The 24,174-nt window shown below is 44.2% G+C and overlaps 1 protein-coding gene across 1 annotated transcript in view; it reads left to right on the top strand.

Moving 5' to 3' along the window:
- The first annotated feature begins 20,189 nt into the window (after positions 1-20,189).
- The window catches only part of LOC126458218 (U-scoloptoxin(19)-Sm1a), a 54,257-nt gene continuing 50,272 nt past the window's right edge, over positions 20,190-24,174 (top strand). Inside the window, exon 1 of the mRNA XM_050095119.1 lies at positions 20,190-20,316. Coding sequence (XP_049951076.1) covers positions 20,223-20,316 — 94 coding nt within the window. The 5' untranslated portion in view covers positions 20,190-20,222. The remainder of the gene's footprint in view (positions 20,317-24,174) is intronic.

Below are 24,174 nucleotides of genomic sequence, written 5' to 3' on the forward strand. Positions count from 1 at the left end.
GGACACAGTTTCGGACGTATCCTGTCCTAAACGGGGTCTGACAGGTCACCATTGATCTCCGAAGCCATGTCCCGTCCTACTTACAGATCGACGGATGCCGTGCAATAATTATATACGACGGCCAGCCTCGGACCTGTTCCGGGTGCGGCAAAGAAGGCCACCTTAGATCCGAATGCCTACAACGGCGTATTACGCAACTTCCAGCTGCCGAAGAACCACCCACGTCGCAACCTACAGTGCTACCGGTGACCTGTGCCGCTGCTCTAGCTTCTCCTACCGCTTTGCAACGTCGCCCGGTCACCACAAACGACGCCACCAACGAGCCCGACCAAACACCGACGGAGAGCGCCTCGGCCGGCCATCGACGCCGCTGCGACGATGCCGACGCAACCGGACGCTGACCCTGACCTCGGAAACACGATGGAGATCGACTCGCTCATCGTTCCTACAGCGGCCTTTCTGCCAGAAAGACGCGACTCCCTTCCGTCGTCGGACACGGAGGGTCGCACAAGGAAACAATGTTCTCCGAAACGTCGCAAGCGAAGACGTCGCACAGTTTCCGGCCAAGAGGAGACGTTACAAGTCGGGGAGGACGTAACCGTCGCCCAGCACGAGACCTCAGAACCCGCTACTGCTGACGTTATGAGCGCGGAGATATCTATCGGTGTGCCTGCGCCCCGTGCTGACGCTGAACTAAATCATGAACGTATCACAGGCGACACTACACCACACACCATTACATCTTCTGCAGACAAAATGGAAGATACACCAGTGTCCGCTTCCACGGCGTGGCACGAGGAGGAGGTCCTGGAGCAGGATCCGTTACGGGACCCTGCGCCGTCACGGCCGCACCACTAATCATACTCTCCCCAGACTCCCCTGCGGGCCAGCGGGATAACGTTCCGCTGCGACGCCCACGCCCTTGCGCGGACAGCGGAGTGGACCAGCCTCCAGCAATGCGACACCAGGCCTACCGGATAGCAACCATCAACACCAACAACATCCGTTCCAGTGTGAAAATCCGCCTTATGCAGGAGATGTTCTGGGCTTCGGATATTGATTTCGTCCTTCTGTAGGAAGTTCACTTGGCTAGTCTCCCGGATATCAATGGCTATGCCGCCCATGCCGAGTCCGCCACGGGATTTCTGTGACCGATGTCGCCTTTCTTCCATCAGCTCGGGGCATGGCACTCACTGCCATGGGGACACGCATCATTAATGTCTACGCTCCCTCAGGCACCGACCGACGGCATGAAAGAGTCCAGTTTTATTCCGAGGAAATCGCTCCCCTGTTTTTAGGGCGTTATGATCATTGCCTACTAGGAGGTGATTTAACTGCGTTCTGCATCCTAAATATCAAATTCCCCACTATACTACATGCCAGGAACTACGTATAGTGGTGCGAGACATTCTGCTTCACGATACCCGGGAAGTTCAACACGGCGACCGTTCTGGCATTACCTTTCTTATCAATCATTCCGCAAGCCGACTAGACAGGATATATGTCTCACAAACTCTTAAATCTGCGATACGGGGCGCCGAACGCTGGCCGCTGGCCTTTTCCGACCATTGCGCTTACATCTGTACGGTCCTCCTTCCGCCGCAATCAGTATGGCGCAGCCGTGCGCCATGGAAACTCAATACTTCACACTTGCATGACCTGGCGTGTCGCCAACAAGTCACTGAAACGTGGACAGCCTGCGAACGACGCCTTCCCCGCTACCACTCGACATTGACATGGTGGTTGGACTGCGCCAAGCCGGCGATCCGGAGGACACTGATGAAATACAGGAAGGACATGGCCGACTGGCATCACACCACTGTTGACTTCTATTATGCGACTCTCCGAGATCTGGACGCTCAACCGCCAACCCTGGACAACCAATTGGAACGGCAAAGAACTAAGGCGAAGATAATTGCGCTGGCACGCCGGAAACTGCAAGGGGTCGTGATACGGACGCGACGCCACGATCAGGCGCATTTGGAAATTTCATCCATGCGTCATATAGTGTCCGACAAACGACGGCGTCGTCGGCAGATCATCAGCACTCTGACCACGCCTCATGGCACGCAGGTGACCACTCAGAATGACATCGTCCACGCATTTGTCGAGCACTACCGTCGTACTTATAGTGAAGAAGACGCTGAAACTGCAGCAGACGACTCCATTGCATTATGTCACGCGCACCCTCCCCCACACGGAAGCGGATGCTTTGACAGTGGCGGTCACGCTAGACGAAGTCAACACCGCAATCGCCAAGGGTGCTGTCAACAGATCGCCCGGCATTGACGGCTTACCGATTGAGTTTTACCGTACCTTTCGGGACCTCATGGCACCACGGTGGACGCCTATGTATCAAGAACTGATGACATCTGACCAAGCAATCCCACCCGCCTTTGCTGAGGGCATCATCATACCAGTCCACAAACCAGCCCGTGGTTCGATGGCCACGAGTTAACGACCGCTCACCCTACTCAATACCGATTACAAGATTTTCGCGCGCTGGCAATGCGGCTCCGAACAATACTCCCTTATATCCTCTCGCCAGAGCAAACGACGCCTGGAGGACAGGTTAACATACAGACTGCCACAGGGGAATGCCGCGACTTAATTGCGATGGCGGTGGCCTGCAGACTCCGTGCAGCGGTCGTCGCTATAGACTTCGACAGCGCCTTCGATAAAGTGCGTCATCGTTTCCTGTTTTCGGTGGCAGCCCGAATGGGCATCCCTCCTCCGTTTCTCGACGTCATCCGGCTTCTTTACGACAGTGCCAGTTCACGAGTCCAAGTCAATGGACTTTTAGCAGGGCCGGTACCTATCTGCCGTTCGATACGGCAGGGGTGCCCCTTCTCTACCCTCCTGTATGCCATTGCCCTTGAGCCCCTTACTGGGGGCTTGACGACCAAGCTCTCTGGCCTCACCCTACGCCAACACACTTTTCGCTGTCGGGCATATGCTGATGACCTCCTCCTCCTCATTCTCTCCGGCTCTGAGATTCGAGAAGTCCTCGAATTGATTACCCGTTATGGGGCTGCCGCTGGCACTGCCATGCATGTCGCCAAATCTTCTGCAATGCACATTGGACGAGGCCTCCAGGAAGGTGAAGTGGCACCCCTGCCGCTTGTGCGGATTTTCCGGTACCTGGGCATTAACTTTACCCCCACGGTCACACGCACAGCGGCAACGAATTTCCGTCGCCTGTTACACGTAATCCGCAACGACGTCCGCCAGAACCTCTTGCGCCGCCAGGACACACTTCAACGGGTTGAGTTTCTTAATCTTTATGTGGCATCAAAATTGGTTCACATCGCGCAAGTTCTCCCTCTGTCAACTGCAATTGGGAGCAACCTTCAGGCGGCTTTTGGCTATTATCTCATGGCTGGTTCAATGTTTAAAGTCCGTTATGAGACACTTACCCTGCCCTCACGGTATGGTGGTGTCGGGCTCGTCAATGTCCGTATGCGAGCTGCAACCTTGTACATGAGCACCATGAGAAAACAGTGGCTGGGCCAGGGTACATCTCTTACGCAGCTTGCTTGAGGTCCTCCTACCTGCTTCCACCTCACCACCGGTGTCTGTCGGACATATCGTGCCTCATTTGTCCCATATTTCGACCTTTTTCGTCGACTACAGTTGCATACATACCAGTCTCCCAGATACACGCCCACCCAGGACTAAGGAATTTCACAGCCTGTTGCTGCACTGTGTTCCCCGGAATGTGATGGAGACCAAACATCCCTCCATCCAGCGGCCCATAGTGTGGACTACCGTCCACCAGCCCCTCCTCCCTACGAACGTCCGGGCACTGTGGTATCACATAGTCAACAGGAAATTTGCCACGAAGCAGCGCCTGCACAACATTGGCTTGTCAGAATCCCCTCTTTGTCTCCTTTGCCAGCAACTGGACACTGATGAACACCGTCTGACATGCGCCTCATCGCAAGATGTATGGCGCTTCGTGCAGCAAATCATTGCCTGCTATCTCCGGGTGCCACCAGACACAATCGAACCTCGAATGTTCCTATACCCGGAGTACAGACGTTTTCCCGCCGCCAAATATCATGCTATTACGTGGGTCAAAGGGTGGGCGGTCGCTTATCTCTTTCATGAGGGACCTAAATCCCGCCTCGACTTCTAGACCTATTTACGAACAGCCCATGCAGCTCTCGAAAACACGCCACGTTACCGAACATTATTTGCTAACTATCTTCGAGCGGTCTTTGTTAGACCTCCACTGAGTTGGGGGGTGCCTGGCTCAGAGGGCACCTACCCCTCCTCCCCCGGCGGTGTCCGAGTTTCAACCGCCTACGATCTATTCTATTTCTGACCTCCGCGGATGGGAGAGCGCGTCGCAAATTGCGCGGATTTTATTTCTTTTTGCTTTTCCTTTTTCCTTTCTTTTTCTTTAACCAGAATTTATATTTCTTTTCTCTCTCGCCGATGTGTTCACATAATTTCATGATATTAGTGAATATGACAAAAACACATGCAAATAAATAAATAACAACGCCTTCCACTACTGTTGCTTCCTGTGTCTCCCATTTCCCTAAGCACCACAGGCTCGGTGGTGGTGAGGAGGACACTGTGGCCAGGCCTCGGGTTTCGACCGCTGCCCACTTTGCCCCCCGAGCCCCCACCGGTACACTAAAATAAAATAATAATAATAATAATAAAAAGAAAAAACATGGATAGAGCAAAAAAAGAAGAAAAAAGGATAGTAGAGCACTTACCCGCGAAAGGCAAAGGTCCCGAGTTCGAGTCTCGGTCTGGCACACAGTTTAAATCTGCCAGGAAGTTTCAGCTTACTAGCTTTTTTTCCCATGTCTCTCGTTTTCATTTGCCTTCCCCTTATGTTTGGTAACATCGTGGCTCTTGAGCTTGTAATCCCACACAGAACTATTTCGCCTTCGGTTCTTTAGAAACTTACTGGAATAAATTGTTGTCGAAAAATCTGGTTGAACTGGCTTTCATTATGGAATAGGCCATACTGAAAATCATAGAACAGAAACAGTTACAGCGGCAATAACAGCAGAATAATTTAAAAAAAGCAGCAGCAGAACCAGCAGGAACTCCGGCTGCTAAAGGAACGGGAAGAATAACAACAGATACAACGTCAGCGACAGCTTTAGCTGCTACACAAACTTATCCAATCACATGTACCGCGACCACGTCATATTCCACGTTCCCATCTTGGACCCCATCAACCTTGAAGTGCCCTCGTAGACTGGAACTGCTATTCCATAGGCATCCAGTTGCCTCTCCCCACTGACCTACTTACCCGCGAAGCATTTTGGGAGTTTGCACTATTCTTATTTTTATACTCGAAGGCGATGCAGCACCAGCATCGACATATCCAGGAACTAGGACACAGAAGCCACAGTACTGTCTATGTAAAAACGGACAAATCTGATGATGAGATAAACGGCATCTAATGAAAGGAGGAATTTAGACAGATCATAATAAAATACACTCTGATTTAATGCACAGCTCACAGACTAATCGAAATGGATGAAAAACAGGAAAGATGACGACATGAAGACAATTGGGACATGCAGAAGAAGACCCTGCAAGGCTCTACTCTTCGCAAAAACGTTGGACGAATAGCGTCGACAGAAAGAGACTTCGGCAAATACAGTACCTTTTTGGACCTAAAAATCATAGTCGCTACTAGGCCGAGGTATTTTTGCCCTTTGTCCTTGTATATGGGATTGTAATAGGTTGGACAACGGCAGCACGAGGTAGAAATCAAAGGAGACAACATTAGCCAGCAGCACGACACGAAAGGATAACGACTAAGACAAGAGGAGAATATGTTCCTACAACAACATGGAATGTCTTGCTGGAGGCTGGTAGAGTCCTACCGTGCTGTAACCGTTAAATTTCCGTATAAGAGATATCCAACGGTTGTGCGTCCATAGGATTACTATAGCATTGTTCCACTTTGTTAAGTGTGAGAATAACAGCAGATGAAATGTTGATCGTTTCCGTGTCACGTAAGCGTCTTGTATGCTACTCTGCGGCTCCTCTGTAAAGCAGCTATGCAGAAAGCGCCAGTTGTTGCCGAGTCACGGTTCACCTGTCTCCTGCGTCAACTTGCGGAGTGTACCGGGAACACTTGGCAGAATTTTCCGTATGCTTAAAAGCGAAAGTGCAAATAGTGACGCGCGAGGAAATAAGATGTCTTTGTTTGTCATTCTGTGCACTCCAGCAATTCGCTGAAATGAATGATTTCTGGATACTCAGTGAGGGGATTTTCGTTGCTGCAGTACACTGCTCTATAGAATACGTTCAATGAATTCTTGAAATATACGTGTGCTTCGACTTCTGGGAAGGGAGATATATAGCAACAGTCGGCTTGTTTGTATCAAAAATTTTATCACCATCACGCGTCATTTCGAAATGTACACAGTCACGTCCTTCTACTGTTGCAAATCACTATTTTACCACTAGAAGCGTAGTACGGCTATGTATACTTATTCATTTAACCCTCTATGCGCATGGTGTTTACATTCGGCAACAAATTTTAAATCTACGAATAATGTTAAGAAAACTAATCGTGTATGCATGGTATTGCCGTGCAGCAACGCATACAGTCTGGCTGCGTGGAGCTAGATTGAGTTTAGCGTCATTATGTTGGCGGAACCGCCAAAACTCGATCATCTTTAACGAAGGTCGACGGCACGTAAACGCACATAGATGCAGCTGAAAGAACGAATTATTTCTGCCACACAGATACATCTAATAAAATTATATTTGTACAATATGTGAAATGAGCTTAAAGGAAGAAAAGATTATGTTTTCATGTTTCTAGATATGAAAGATAAATAAGAAATCAATATTTTCTGTTTTTTGCCGTATGACAGTACTATGATCCTGCTGCCGTGAACGTAACTTTTTCCAGAACATATTCAGTGTAATACTATTTATTACTTTTAGGTTGTTGACATAAGCTTCCTGAAGAAAATGACGATTCAGAATTGGATGACAGTAATAGCGAAAAAGTATCTGCAGATGACTAAGAGGATGAGAGTGCTGGGCCCGATATTGTAAATTCCATTATACTTGTTTCTCGGAGTGATGACGATAATGAAGAAGAACTAGAAGTAGAGTAATAAGAAGAAGAACAAGTTGAAAATGTGTATTCCACTGAAATATCATTCTTGCCGCAGTGTAAGTTAGTGCTTCGAAGACAAAATGCCTGAACTTTCATGCAGTTAGAAGACATGTCAGAATGGACTGGTATACTTGACACACCTTCTCACAAATACTGTCCAAAAGAGTATTTTCAAACGTTTCTTTGAAACGAAATATTGAACATTATTATCAAGAAATCAGACAGGCTATATGTTAAAAAAATCCTGATGAGCAAATCACGCAATTCAAAGGACATCACTGAATGAAGCAATGAAATCCTATAGAAACCAAGAGATGGGGCTACAAAATGTTGTACTATCTGATGTGAAATGCTTAGTATAGATCTTTGAACTGTATGCTGGCAGGAATAGCCAAAAGGATCGTATTCCTCACGTAGATGCCAATGGAAATGTGCTAAAAATCACTAGTGTTATACAACAGAAAAAAAATTGTAAAATGTTTTTTGACAATTGGTTCGGTAGCTTAGATTTGCAAATTGAACTAGCAGAAATGGAACCTACTATTCGATCCCACCGTCTAAAGGGAAGTATGTTCGACTGTGTGACTGATACGAAAAATCTAGAATTGGTTGCAAAACATGAAAGATAATCTTCTGCTGACATGAGAAGAGCTTTGTGACATTACCCAGAAATTTTGTACGAGGAAACCCAATGGCTGAAGTAGAAAGATATGACATGAAGTTGAAAAAATCAGTCAAGGTAACTAACCCCAGGATGATTGTACAACACAGGGTGTCCCGCTCAAACTTCCCTGATTTCAAGGACCCAGGAGAGAAAAACTACAGTAGATACGACGATGAAAAATGCGCCACATTGTAGAGCTTCTCAAAGAATTTATACTCCCACGTCAGAAGTGTGAAGTATCGTCGCCAGCGTGCAGCATGGTCGCATAAAGTGAAAATGGCGACTCCACAGCAGCACACGCAAGCAGTAGTGTGGTTTGCAGAAACAAAATCGCCGATTACTGTGCAAAGAAATTATCGTCGTGTGTATGAATGTGATCCACCTGATGTGAAAACAATTAAGGAATGGTATAGGAAGTTTCTGGCAACAGGAAGTGTTCTGAAACATTCTGACGGTGCACATTATGGAGTTTCAGAAGAGACAGTGGAGGACATCAGACAAACGTTTCGCAGAAGCCCACGTAACTCAATTTGTCAAGCATCCAGGCAACTTGATGTACCTCAATCGACATTGCATCGTGCAGTTCACCAGCATCTTCGTATGTGTACTTACAAAGTGCAAATTCTGCATCTGACGCCAAACGACATACCATGCTGACAACAATTTGCTGCAGATATGCTGCAGCATATTGACACGGATGCCAGCTTCCTGGAAAGACGGTTATTCTCAGATGAGGCAACCTTTCGTCTATCAGGAAGGGTTAATAGGCATAATGTTCGGATTTGGGTTTCGCAAAATCCGCACATTGTGATTGAACATGTTCGTGATAGCCCTAAACTAAACGTCTGGTGCGGGCTAATGCATGACAGGATTGTTGGACCGTGAATGGGTCAGTGTATCTGGACATGTTGGAGCAGTTTGTGTACCCTCAGATACAAGTCTTGCAGCCCAACATTATTTTTCAACAAGATATAGCTCCGCCGCACTGGTCAACAGCTGTTCACAGGTTCCTGGATAGGAAATTTCTTACTCATTGGATCGGACGTGGAGGACCCATTGCCTGGCCACCACTTTCACCCGACATTACTCCGCTTGATTTCTTCATGTGAGGATTCGTGAAGGACCCTGAGTATGCGACCAAAGTGGACGATATTCCTACATTGCGACATCGCATCACTAATGTGATTGCTACAATAACAGAGGAAATGTTACAAAGAACTTGGCGAGAAATTAAATATAGACTCGATAGTCTTCGTGCTACAAATGGTTCGCTTGTAGAGGTGTATTGATGATAAATAAATAAATTCTTTGAGATGCTCTACTATGGTTTTTTTCCCTGTGTCTTTGAAATCAGGGAGGTTTGAGTGGGACACCCTGTATAATCAATTCATGGGAGGTGTAGAACCTGTGCCTTCTGTGGGAGTCCAGATATGTTAAAAATGATGTATTAGAGAATATTTTTTTCATATTCTTGATACGATGGTAGTGAATGCTTAGTTTCTTTACAGAAGAGATGCAACACCATGTGTGATGCATTGCTAAACCACATTTGTCGTAGCCGAGTTCAAGAAGGACACAGGTGGAGCTTTGCTGTTCCAGAGTAAAAGTGCAGCAAGAAAACAAGGCAGTCCTAGATGTAATTCTACTGAGAGATCTTCCGTCACAAAAAAGGATAAAGATGGCGCTGTAGTAATGTATGGAAAAGATGTGCAACAGGATGGCATAGTACATTTTCTTGGATGGATATGAAAGGATGATGCAAGGTTCCATCATGCTATTGAATAATTAGTATGAAGTGTGTGAAATGGAAAGTGCATTTTTGTTTCTCTGCAAATAAGAAATGTTTCTTGAAATTACAGTGTAACTGATGAGATGAGGTATAACACTGTTCAAGATTACAACTAAAAAGTTTTAGAAAATTGTAGATAAAATGAAAGAAAGAATATTTTTTATATAAAACTTTTCCTCTGGGTATTTAGGCGTACATTATTTTACGTCTTTGATAAAGTTGTTTATACATATAAGAAAATAAAAAAAAGTTGTCATACTTATGTTGTTGCCATATGGCAGCAGACCTAAAATAATGAATAAGTAAAAATTAAATCAACATTTCTAATTTATGTTTTCATACAATTACATTCTAATTTGTGTTTAAGACTCTATCAGAGCCGTGCAGTTGAGAGTTAATGAAGTTTTTGCATGTGTCTTTTAGTTTATTGTCTTGGAGCTGTCTTTGTGATGTGACTTTAATTTGTTGTGTATCTATAACATATCACACTGGATTAGATACATCCTTTTCTACACTGCTCATCATTCAAACTGCAACGATTTAAACATATCATGCAGCAAGTTGGGATCAAATGTATGTGGAAATGACAAACATTCCAATGTAACTGTACACAAAAGGGAGGAAGAGAGATTAGTGTGTAACATCCCTTTGACAACGAGGTCATTAGAGAGCGAGCACAACCTCAGATTAGGGCGGGATCGGGAAGGAATTCGGCCGTGTCCTTTCAGAGGAACCATCTCCGCATTTCTCTTAAGTGAATTAGGGAAATCACGGAAAACCTAAACCCGACCAAATGGTGATCTGAGCAGGCGTCCTCCTGAGTGCGAGTCCAGTTTGCTAACGACTGCGCTACCTCGCTCGGTCGTACACAGTAGGTAGGAGTAAGGCGATCTACATTCCGAATACAAGGAAGATTACGCAATTGGATAATAAATTAGAGATCGCGTCTGAACGGTGCTTGTATGTGAGATGGTCGTGTTATGCCTCATATGAGGAGGAAAACCGTCTACCAACACGTGTCGGAAAACGACAGCGGCTGGATCACGGACTTTCAACACTGTAGTTTATAGTTCAGTGATACTGCTGCTCGTCTGGTCATTATCCCACGACTGTCATGTGAATATGGAATCATTGAGTTTAGGAGGGCCGTACCTCAACGCCACGCAGGATCTCACCTGTCCCATGCGACTAGTGCCAGGGAGGATACACAGATTGCCGTGCATGACATAAGAGTCGCGTCACGCAGTAAGACAGGTGCCCACATGGATAGTACGACGGCGTCTGAAGTACCACGGACTGTCAACACGATGGCCATTGATGCCGCATCCCTTGTTGCGACACCAAGGCAATGGCGTGCGGACAGCGTTTCACCCGGCAACAACACTGAACACAGGCAGCACGTTGTCTTTTCAGTCGAGTCCCGTTCTCCGTACAGCACCACGATGGACATATCCACATACAGAGGCTCCGAGGAGAACGAACCTATCCAGATAGCATTCGTCATCGTCACACGGGTCAAGCACCTGGTGTGATCGTATGTGGTACCACTGTTCTACAGCCATGGGGGTAAGTCAATTAGTATCCGCAATTTAGTTATATTTTGGTAGTACTGTCGTTTTACGTTGATGACGCATGCTTTGTTTATTTGTTGTAATATCTTTGCAATTTCCAAGCTTCTAGGTTAGTTTCATTATCGCTGCCGTGCTGTTAATCATAGCTGCTCCGCCGTCTATTTGCACCAAAGATGAGTAACGTTCAGTGATCCGTTTTTTGTGGTCAGAAGGCGTATCAGGGGCCGAAATTCGTCCAAGACTTTCGGTACAGTACGGGAACAGTGTTTTGCCACAACGGAGTGTCTACAAATGGATTGAAAAATTCCGAAATGATCGCACAAGTGTTACGCACGATGAAGGAGCCGGACGATCGTTTACCGCCACAAATGAAGAAACCATTGAGCGTTCACGTGAAATGATTCTCTTAGACAGGCGATTAACTATTAACGAAGTGGCACATCGTCTGCAAATTACTCACGGTTCTGCCTACGAAATCATCCACAACAGACTTGGGTTTCATAAAGTTTGTGCAATATGGGTCCCAAAACAACTCACATAGCTGCACAAACAAACGCCTATGGGCATCTGCAAAAAACATTTGGATCGCTATGGTAACGAAGCGGACAACTTCTTAGACAGGATCATTACTGTGACGAAACATGGGTCCACCATTACGAGCCGGAGAGTAAACGGCAGAGTATGGAATTTGCCTCGGACGAAGCAGTGAAAGAAGCGGTGCATTCCTGGCTCGCAGCTCAACCGAGAACCTTCTTTTATGAGGGCATCAGGAAGCTTGTACAACGATGGACCAAGTGCGTTGAAACGCAAGGAGACTATGTCGAAAAATGATGTTCTTGTAAATTACCTATTTGATTACAATAAAATTTTATAACTACTTTGCGGATAATAATTGACTTGCCTGTGAAGTGCATGGCAGAGGGTACGCCCCCCTGTACCAGCTATTAGAGCTTTTCCCTGTTCCATTCAGGTATGAAGCACTAGAAGATTGATTTTTTTAAACGACTCTGTGCTTGCTGAAATTAATCAAATCATGTCCTCACGTTCCTTACGGGAGCGATATGCAAGGGGTTGAGTATATTCCTAGAAACGTCATTTAAATCTGATTCTTGCAACTTCGTCAGTAGACTTTCTCGGGATGGTTTACGTCTATCTTCAAGAGTCTACCAGTTCAGTTCTTTCGTCATATTTGTGACATTCTCCCGTGGGTCAAACAAACCTGTAACCATCATGCTGCCGCTGTCTATATACGTTCTATATCCCCTGCTAGTCCTACACTGATGAGTCAAAAAATTATGACTACCAGCTTAACAGCTTGTTTGTAAGTCTTTGGAACAAAGTATGTAACTGATTCTGCGTATCAGAGATCTGACAGTTTATTGGTGGGTTTTTGGAGGTCCGTGGCATTAGATGTCTATGCATAGATCACGTAATTCGCTTAAATAACGGGCCGCTGATATGCATACGCGGTGACGGCGCCCGATAGCGACCCAGGTGAGTTTGACAGGATTTACATCAGGCGAATTTGGTCGCCGAGGAATCTCCTTGACTTCACTGTAATGCTCCTCCAACCACTGGAGCACGGTTCTGGCTCCGAGACACGGACAGTTATACTACTGAAATATGACATCGCCGTCGGTGGACACATCACGCATTAAGGAATGCACATGGTTCGCAATTGTCAACGTGTCTTCGTCTACTACCACAGGTCCCATGCAAGCGCAGGAGAATGTCTCCCACAGCATAATATTGCTCCTACCAGCCTGCGTCCATGGCACTTTGCATATTTCGAGCCGCCGTTCACCGCGATGACGGCGTTTGTGGAGGCGACCATGGACCTGCTGTAGCAAAAATGTGATTCACCCGAAGAGTAACATTAACTAAAATTTAACATTTTTATAGCGTATAAATTCAAAATTTTATATGTACTCATAGAGCATAGTCTGCATGAATTCACACGCTGAATCTGTATAAAACAGCATAGGAGCAATAAATGAGTCACACAGGTCATTGACTGAGCAATGCTCTATCTCGTGTGTTTTATGTAACACTCTTCCGCGGAAGTTCCCACCAACGACGTTAAAACAATTGCCACTGTGGGTCGTCGATCTCAAGAACGCAATATCAGCTTCTGATTGGGCTGTAATATCGGTTTCTGGGAGAAGAAATTTTCTATACCGTAACATTTTGGCTTATACAGATGGCCTTAGAGAAAAGGGGGGGGGGGGTCAGAGGGAGAAGGAGCAGTTGATGGACGAGAAGGGGGGAGGGGGGAGAAGCAGATGGTCAGAGAAGCGGGAAGGAGGAGGTGGACTAAAAGAAGAGTGGAATAAATACATACCCAGGCAATGCCGGGTACTCGTCTAATATGACTGTAAAATCATATAGGTAAAAGTGAACAACGGAAGGCAACGATTCCGTGAAAGATGATGACAGTTCAGATGGCTGACAAATCCCAGTTCGGATGTCTGACAAATAGGCCGGAATGACAAATACAGTGACGATTAGATTTTTTACTTTGTTATATTTATCGGCAGAACTACCAAAGAGAACTTGTTTGCGTAATGCACATTCCATAAGAATGAGAGTTTCATTATTTTGCATGGAATTTTCGAAGCTTCTTAAGGGACGTGCCCGTTCCCGGAAAATGCGATATGTGTGAGTTGATGATAATTTGTAAAATTCCTGTGATCCGAGAACTGCAAACAATAACGTGACATTATCCATTGCTTTTTCAGTAACATCTAACGAAAGAGGTACATCTGACGACAGGTTTATATTTCTAGACATAAGTTTACATGATACTTTGTCCCTCATTTCACTGTAACGATCCTGTACCCAAAGTTTGTCGAAGTCTTTGTTCTGAATAAAACTGGGGAGAAAAGAGTTTTATGGCTCCACTTGAATAAAAGACGGAATTAGTTGATAGGACACTTCCTGAAGAAACAAGAAATAGTTAAATATGATAATGGAGGCATGTTCGGGATAGTGTACAGTAGAGAGAGACTAAGTGAACGTCCAGTAATTACATTCAAATACATAGGCTGCAGTAGTTACATAGAAATGAAGAGACTTGCACAGGAGAGACTAACTTGGAGAGATGCGTCAAATCAGTCTTCAGACTGAAGATAACAACTGCAGCAACAACAACAACATATATTCGTCCATTTGAGAACATTCATACGCTAAGAGCGTGTAACAGGATATCTTTTCCAACTTGTGTATTACGTAGTACCTGACAAGCACCTAACGTAAATGACTTAGCTCATTATGGTGTTTCGTAACGATGTTCACTGGAAAGTTCTCAGCCTTGTATCAAAGCAACTCAAATATCAACAGCAACCGTAATTTTTCTGTTGATGTCGAAATGAATCAAGGCAAGAAACGTAGAACAGAAGTATACATTCTTTGGGGATTTGTGAATTAATCATTAACATAAATGTCTTTACGTTGAAACAAAATGGTAGTTATGAAACTCATGACTCATGTCGTAGAAGATTACAAGGAAAGAAATATTCCCTTTATCGAATCGAGGTTTGTGAAAGTATAAAAGATAGACAACAACCATTGGGCAAGAAGTCTGTATAAGGAAGGATCTTCTTCGCGCTATACTCTGATGACGGTTCACGAATCTGTGCCCGGACTAGGAAGGCAAGAACTGGGGAAGGGGGGGACGAGAGTCTAAAACGGAAATTTTTGCTTCAAATTAGTTAGTCAATTTCGAGACGTGTTATGCTGCAAAAACTAAAGTTTATAGGAGACAAAAATAACTTATTATATCCCAGATAATTGTGTCTATGCACTGACTTGTACAAGTTTATGAGAACTTTGATGTGCATGAAAACTCAGTACTCCAGGTTTCAGGAGGAGAGGGAAAAGGGGGAGATGAGGGCCCTCTCTTGCACCCCATCTCCCCGTCCCCATAGCAGAAAGCTATGCCGTCTTTTGTGACAAAAAAGTACGGCAGGTTTCGGTCTGTGGCAGAACAATCAGTTCAACAAAATATCAGGGAGAAAAATAGAAATAAGACTTCACATGTTGAGCGCACGTGTAGTTTACTTCCTCACAACGTCGTCCGCGTATACTGACACAGAAATTTTGGGAAAGTTGTCAAGTTTCAAATGTAAGTTGCTTGACTATTCCCCTTACAGCTGTTACTGGACTTTTAGTGGTTACCACCTCTTCAAGAAAGAAGAAAATGATTATTGTCGGCCGGCCGGTGTGGCGAGCGGTTCTAGGCGCTTCAGCCTGGAACCGCGCGACCGCTACGTTGGAGCTTAGAATCCTGCCTCGGGAATGGATGTGTGTGATGTCCTTAGGTTGGTTATGTTTAAGTAGTTATAAGTTCTAGGGGACTGATGACCTCAGATATTAAGTCCCATAGTGCTCAGAACCATTCGAACCAATTTTGATTACAGTGTAGAGCTTCGTCTATTATCAATAGCTTCAAAACGCCATCTAAGTACCACGATGGGCGTACACAGAACAGTGTCCAGCACTGCGTTAGGCGCAAGAAAGTCACACAATATAAAGCTGAAGGAAGACTATTATTTAACGTTCATTCGACGACGCGGTCAAGAGACAGGACACAAGCTCGGAGGGGACAAAAGGAACCAATATAGCACTCGCCTTAATCGATTTATAGAGTATACAGAAAACAATCTGTGTGACTGAACGGAGATATGAACCCATTCCTTCTAGTTGCGTGGCCACATTCTTAAACAATGCGACACCTGGCTCAGTGATATTGTGTTGGGAATTAAGGTGAAACGTAAGAATGTTCTAGTCTAATTTTACGCAACTCACAGTGCATACACATAACTAGAAAGCCTCTCTTTGCAGATAAAAGCGCTATAACGAGATGAGTGGAGCTAGCGGTAGAAGGCGACGGAAATCATTAACGCAATTCGTTATTCAGTACTGGGAATAAAACCAACTTATAAAACTATGACACACGCAGATAACATGTACGTTAGAACAGGAAAACCATTTTCATTGAGGATGCCAGTTAATGTGAAGCTATACGTGACATGTTATGTAGATAAATACCGGGTGATCAAAAAGTCAGTATAAATTTGAAAACTGAATAAATCACGGAATAATGTAGATAGAGAGGTACAAATTGACACACATGCTTGGAATGACATGGGGTTTTATTAGAACCAAAACAAAAAAAAAACAAAAAACAAAAAAAATACAAAAGTTCAAAAAATGTCCGACAGATGAAGCTTCATCTGGTCAGAATAGCAATAATTAGCATAACAAAGTAAGACAAAGCAAAGATGATGCTCTTTAGAGGAAATGCTCAATATGTCCACCATCATTCCTCAACAATAGCTGTGGTCGAGGAATAATGTTGCGAACAGCACTGTAAAGCATGTCAGGAGTTATGGTGAGTCATTGGCGTCGGATGTTGTCTTTCAGCATCCCTAGAGATGTCGCTCGATCACGATACTCTTGCGACTTCAGGTAACCACAAAGCCTATAATTGCACGGACTGAGGTCTGGGGACCTGGGAGGCTAAGCATGACGAAAGTGGCGGCTGAGCACACGATCATCACCAAACGACGCGCGCAAGAGATCTTTCACGCGTCTAGCAATATGGGGTGGTTCTAATAAAACCCCATGTCATTCCAAGCACGTGTGTCAATTTTTACTTCTCTATCTACATTATTCCGTGGTTTATTAAGTTTTCAAATTTATACTGACTTTTTGATCAGCCGGTACTTAGCGACTGTGCAGCAATTTGACTGTCGTGGCATGTGTCTTATGATAAAACCATCGGAGAGCTTCGAAATCGATAATAATAAGTGAACATTATCAAACACAGCTGCTTGGAATTAATTTCAAAGTGAGCAGAATAAATAGCTATTCTACACAATAGACTGTAAAATTCGCTGTTCAGTTCGACAACCGTGTCGACTGGAGAAGTGTTCGCTTCGCTTTTCAGGGGAATACGAACCAAAGATTTTTTTTTGGCAGAACACTTACAAGATGACCAGGCTTGCTAAAAGACTGGCTACACAACACCTGCCGTCCTCTTCTGAAATATTGCTGCTCGGTGTGGAATCCGTAAGGGATAGGATTGACGGAGGACATCGAAAAAGTTCAAAGAAGGGCAACACATTTTGTAGTATCGCCAAATATCGGAGAGAGTGTCACAGATATGACACGCTAGATGGAGTGACAATCAAACCAAAGCGTTTTCGTTGCGGCGACATCTTTTCACGAAATGTCAATTACGAACTTTCTCCTCTGAATGCGATAGTATTTTGTTGACGCCAACCAAGACAGGGAGAAATGATCATTGAAATAAAATAGTGAAATTAGAGTACGTACGGAAAGATTTCGGTGTTCCTTTCTCCCACACGCTGCTCGAGAATGAACGGTAGAGAAATACCCTGAAGGCGGTTCGATGAACCGCCTGATAGCACTTAATTGTGAATGGTGCAGTACGCATATAGATGTACATATAGATGTAGATGCAGACCCCAGACAGAAAAATCCAGTCTAAAACAACAGTTTGCTGTGCGATAAGCTACAGAAGACGTCCTTGACAAACTTTGACACTGTCGACATCCTCGGATGTTTCAATCCTCCTCTAAGGACATTATGGGGCTTTGTCCATCTTGGATCATACTGACACGTTAGATGTTGTCTTACGTCAGTAGAAAAATGTGATGGTACCCCATCACGCATGTATCAGTTTCCCCAGCTATTGGCCGTGGGTGAAATTTGAGCACAATTATATGGGGACTTAATTGAAAAGTTGAAATTAACAGTTCCATCTGCAGTAACTACGATAATATTTCATAGAGAAGTTGTAACTGCACATTCGCAGTCACCTCGCAAACGACTCGTAAGAGGAGCCAAATTTACTGGAACGTTTTCGGTTTTGTTATCGTTGCTGTATATTATTGTTTATTTTCACCGTGTCAGTTTTAGCTGTTGATTATGTTGCACCGTGTCAATCATAGTAAAGTTATTTTTATAATGTCATAAGATTTATCCTTTCATTTCATGCTGCTCTTGAATCTAAGCCTACACACATTTGCAGATGTACGGAAGGTGTGAAAGACTGTCGGACGGAGTGGCCGAGCGGTTCTAGGCACTACAGTCTGGAACCTCGCGACCGCTACGGTCGCAGGTTCGAATCCAGCCTCGGGCGTGGATGTGTGTGATGTCCTTAGGTTAGTTAGGTTTAAATAGTTCTAAGTTCTAGGGCACAGACCTCAGAAGTTAAGTCCCATAGTGCTCAGAGCCATCTGAACCATTTATTTTGTGAAAGACTTTTTGAGGTGTTTATGTGTTTTTAATTTTTGTGATCGTTTCAAGAGTTCATACGCATTGCAAATATTGAACAAACGACGATGGTTCCAGCACGCATCTCATTACATTATCCCGGATTAGATCGAGGGACTAATGTTTGTCAGAATTGTACTGAAGACCCTGGTCTGGGTGAAGTGAGGTAGTACGGGGCGGATCTACTTCTAAATCGACAGTGTTTAACAAAAAGGTATGGTCAGACCTTCAGGAAACATTCCTCACTCATAGAGGAATAAAACGTGATACACAGACATGGGTCCGGGAACACTTTATTTCCATGTTATTTGACGCCCTGTATTTGACGTCCTGTATTTGACGCCAGCCACTTTCAGAATGTGAAAGAGAGTATTCCAGTCAACATTGTCAAAAGCTTTCTCTAAGTCTACAAATGATTAACCTATCTTCTAAGATAAGTCGTAGGTTCAGTATTGCCTCACGTGTTCCAACATTTCTACTGAATCTGATCTTCCCCGAGGTCGGCTTCTACCAGTATTTCCATTCGTCTGTAAAGAATTCATGTTAGTATTTTGCAGCCGTAACTTATTAAACTGATATTTGGGTAATTTTCACATCTTTCAACACTTGCTTTCTTTGGGATTGGAATTATTATGTTCTTCTTGAAGTCTGTGGGTATTTCGCCTGTCTGATACACCTTGCTCACCAGATGGTAGAGTTTTGCCAGGGCTGGCTCTCCCAAGGCTATCAGTAGTTCTAACAGAACGTTGACTACACTCGGGGCCTTGTTTCGACGTAGGTCATTCAACGCTTTGTCGAATTCTTCACGGAGTATCATATCTCCCTTCTCATCTTCCTCTACGTCTTCTTCCATTTCCATAATATTGCCCGCAATTACATCCCACTTGTATAGCCCTTCTATATACTCCTTCCACCTTTCTGCTTTCCCTTCTGTGCTTAGGGCTGGTTTTCCATCTGAGCTCGTGATATTCATGCAAGCGGTTCTCTTTTCTCCAAAGATCTCTTTAATTTTCCTCTAGGCAGTATCTATCTTACCCCTAGTGGTATATGCCTCTACATCCCTACATTTGTCCTCTAGCCATCCCTGTTTAGTCATTTTGCACTTCCTGTCGATCTCATTTCTGAGACGTTTGTATTCCTTTTCGCCTGCTTCATTTACTGCATTTTTATATTTTCTCCTTTCATCAATTAAATTCAATATCTTTTCTGTTACCCAAGTATTTCTACTAGCCTTCGTCTCTTTACCTACTTGATCCTCTGCTGCCTTCACTATTTCATCTCTCAAAGCTACCCATTCTTTTTCTACTGTATTTGTTTCCCCCATTCTTGTCAATCGTTCCCTAATGCTCTCTCTAAAACTCTCTACAACCTAGAAAATTTTAACAATTTTGATCATTTAAGAAGTACCATCATCGTTCTTTCGGACATGCAGGGCCATTGCATCGTGCAGGCACTGCTGTTCCGCATTTCGTTATAATTATCCAGCCTTTACGATTTCTCTGTAGACAATAGCGTCAACACAGGTAGTGAAAAGTCATGAGTGCCACTGTTGGTAACCAAACCGAAGTAGCTCTCGAGATAGCCGTCATGTTTAGAGAGGCGACGCAGGGGTGAGTGGCCGACCCGCCGCTTTCTCCGGGGAGGCGACAGCGGCCGTGGTGAACGACCCGGGTGTTCCCGCCGCCTGCCCCCGTTTGCCGCCGGGATGGGGGCCCCCTCCCACGGCAGCCCGGCCGCCGCTATATGAGGCGCCCCCCGCGCTGCCGCCGCCGAGTCATCACCATGTCTGCTGAGGCTACGGCGCTGCTGCTGCTGCTCGCAGCTGCTGCACTATTCGCCGGCGACTACGCCGCGCCGCTGGAAGCCGACTCTGCAGGTGAGCGCCGGCCTCGTGTTGCTCTCGGCTGTGGTGGGCATAGGGTCACTGACAACCAGGTGCTCAGCAGCCAGATACCTGCTTGTTCTACGGGCTTTGGACTGTCGTTATTGACAGCTTCAGAGAACTTAGGACTTGTACTCGCGTTTTAGCAAGACATCGGCGTCTATATAAACCTGTTCTCTTTACAGTGCGCTGCGAATGTTACTTTTTATTGCGCCCCCAATCTGTAGATATACCTCTATTTGTGGATGGAACGAATGGAAACTAGTACTTACTTATGTACGTATTTGCCGACTATTATTACTACGATGTCGTTGTTGTTGTGGTCTTCAATCCTGAAACTGGTTTGATGCAGCTCTCCATGCTACTCTATCCTGTGCTAGCTTCTTCAGCTCCCCTACGATTTTTACCCTCCACGCTGCTCTCCAGTACTAAATTGGTGATCCCTTGATGCCCCAGAACATGTCCTACCAACCGATCCCTTCTTCTATTCAAGTTGTGCCACAAACCCCTCCCCAATTCTATTCAATACACCCTCATTAGTTATGTGATCTACCCATCTAATCTTCAGCATTCTTCTGTAGCACCACATTTCAAAAGCTTTTATTCTCTTCTTGTCCAAACCATTTATCGTCCACGTTTCACTTCCATGTATGGCTACACTCCATACAAATACTTTCAGAAACGACTTCCTGACACTTAAATCTATACTCAATGTTAACAAATTTCTCTTCTTCAGAAACGCTTTCCTTGCCATTGCCAGTCTACATTTTATATTCTCTCTACTTCGACCATCATCAGTTATTTTGCTCCCCAAATAGCAAAACTCCTTTACTACTTTAAGTGTCTCATTTGCTAATCTAATACCCTCAGCATCACCCGATTTAATTCGACTACATTCCATTACCCTCGTTTTGCTTTTGTTGATGTTCATCTTATATCCTTCTTTCAAGACACTGTCCATTCCGTTCAACTGCTCTTCCATGTCCTTTGCTGTCTCTGACAGAATTACAATGTCATCGGCGAACCTCAAAGTTTTTATTTCTTCCCCACGGATTTTAACACCTACTCCGAATTTTTCTTTTGTTTCCTTTACTGCTTGCTCAATATACAAATTGAATAACACCGAGGGGAGGCTACAACCCTGTCTCAGCCCCTTCCCAAACACTGCTTCCCTTTCATGTTCCTCGACTCTTATAACTGCCATCTGGTTTCTGTACAAATTGTAAATAGCCTTTCGCTCCATGTATTTTACCCCTGCCACCTTCAGAATTTGAAAGAGAGTATTCCAGTCAACATTGTCAAAAGCTTTCTCTAAGTCTACAAATGCTAGAAACGTATGTTTGCCTTTCCTTAATCTATCTTCTAAGTTAAGTCCTAGAGTCAGTATTGCCTCACGTGTTCTAACATTTCTTCGGAATCCAAACTGATCTTCCCCGAGATCGGCTTCTACCAGTATTTCCATTCGTCTGTAAAGAATTCGCGTTAGTATTTTGCAGCCGTGACTTATTAAACTGATAATTCGGTAATTTTCACATCTGTCAACACCTGCTTTCTTTGGGATTGGAATTGTTATATTCTTCTTGAAATCTGAGGGTATTTCGTCTGTCTGATACATCTTGCTCACCAGATGGTAGAGTTTTGTCAGGGCTGGCTCTCCCAAGGCTGTCAGTAGATACGATAAAACTTCAAAAGCCCTACAGTACTGGCGTGGAAGGAGCTGAACGAAAATCAAACAGTCTGGTCTGCGAATTCGATCGTGGAACTCATCATCAGTTTAACGTTACGAAATTACTCTTGACAAATCGTAACAATTTAAAAATTCTGTTTTAGTCCAGTACCATAGAGGAATGGTAAGGCTACGTTACCGCGGAAAGTCTGCTTGTTACAGGTAAAATTCTCCTACTTTTCGACGTGACCTCCTTTTATGTACCCATTCGAGGTGGCACAATAGAGCATTGCATTCTCATTGTGGAGGTAGGGGCTCCACTCTCCACCTGACCACCGTAATTTGCGTTTCCCATCATTACTCTAAATGACATACGGTGAATGCAGGGGTAGCTCTTTTGAAAATTACATTGTGTATTTCATTTCTTACAGTTTCCCTACACGAGCTGCCGCTTCACCTCCAACGGCCATGTCGTCACGCGACGTTAGATCCTTATCTCGCTTCCTTTCCTTCCTTTTGCACCTGCGCACTTTGTCGAACGGTTTTGCAATAACTAGATTCATCGCTGAAGTATAGTTCTACAACGCCTATGAAATAACCAGCCAGTGACGCCTTAATCTCTTCATTGAAATTGGATAGCTGTGCGACCACGAATACCTTGCATGTGGGAATACCTGCATATCGAATATACACAGTGCCAAATCTGGTAAACAGGTCGGATACTCGAATAATTCGTACATCAAATTCGCCAGTTTTCCCAATGACAAAGCACGTTTTTAAGCTTATGAGTCGTTCTGATTTTTTTTTTCTTTTGCAGTGCAGTCCCGGCACGTATCATTTCAAGATCCACAATGTCATGACGATTTGTGTACTAACCTATTTATCCTTTGGAAGTTAATCAAAAATAACAGTCTTTGATATATTCCAGAAAACACTGCTCACAACTTTTCCAAGAGAAAAAGCCAAATTTTCCTATGCAGTTACAAATAAACGCACAAATACAGCTGCATCCACTTTAAAACTGTTCAAACATTGCAGAAATATTTTCATACTTCCATTTCGTCAACATTAAACGAATGCGGCAACAATATTCCGCATAATGTTTTCATAGTTAATTATTCATGCAGAACGAACTGTATTTTTCTGATACGCCTACGGTCTCAGCAGTTTCGTAGTCTGTTAACTGCCCATCTTTCATGCTGTGCTGTTCAATAATATCTTATATCTTTGTCTGAAGTTTCGGAATGTTGTTCTTGTGGATCAGTTTCGAAAGCGGTGCGTCGTGTTTGAACGCAACCATTCATTTCTGAAATGCTGAAAATGAAGTAGAAAACAAGGAAAGAGAGAGTTAATGATGGTACGATATTCCACTTATCCGTGTAACAAACCACACACAACACGAACTTTTTGAAACCTACTATAAACCAAACTATTCCACTGATCAAGTTGACTGTTGATTTGCGCAATATATATCAACGCGAGGAAAAAATACATCAGTTTTGCCAACCTTAGCTCTGTGAGAGTCTGAGAAATTTTTCCCTTGCCTGATAAGTGAAGTTGTCCTGCTGTACAATTCGTAAATGGGACATGGAAAGTTTCATTACTTATATGCGATTATGTGTGATATTTGATTGGACCCCTTGCTCAAGGAAGTGATGTGATGAATATTCGCATGTAACAACTGGGATACAGTTTCACTATTTTGATTTTTTTATGTGTCCATAACTACTTCTAACGACTGGAAAATCCTCCGACTGCGCAATAGTAAGAAGAGACAAACAGTGTCCCTAAATTACATTTCCATCCTCCGTGGCTACACTGCGCTTTCATCAGGTCATTTTGCATTAGTTTGCGTTCAGTTATTTTTAATCCACCGTCAAATAATGTCTCTGTCATAAATGACGTTGGAAACTCATTCACCACTGAATCTAATGGTTTTTTTTCCCACTTCATACAGAGAGGAAGATAAAACTTCATTGCAAGAGTAAACATTAACACAGCAGGTATAGTCGCTGATGAGTTGTTATCAGGATTGATATGTCCCGAAAGCAATGCAATGTGTGGAATGTAACTCCTACTTGAATATTTCCTTTTTTATTATTTGAAAGAGTCTTATGAAATAGGAACCTCGTTCCGTACACTGGTGTAATTTCTTTAATATGAAATCTTAGTTGCAGACCATGGTT

Source organism: Schistocerca serialis, chromosome 1 (genome assembly GCF_023864345.2).
Source record: "Schistocerca serialis cubense isolate TAMUIC-IGC-003099 chromosome 1, iqSchSeri2.2, whole genome shotgun sequence".
In the NCBI taxonomy this organism is placed as follows: domain Eukaryota; kingdom Metazoa; phylum Arthropoda; class Insecta; order Orthoptera; family Acrididae; genus Schistocerca; species Schistocerca serialis.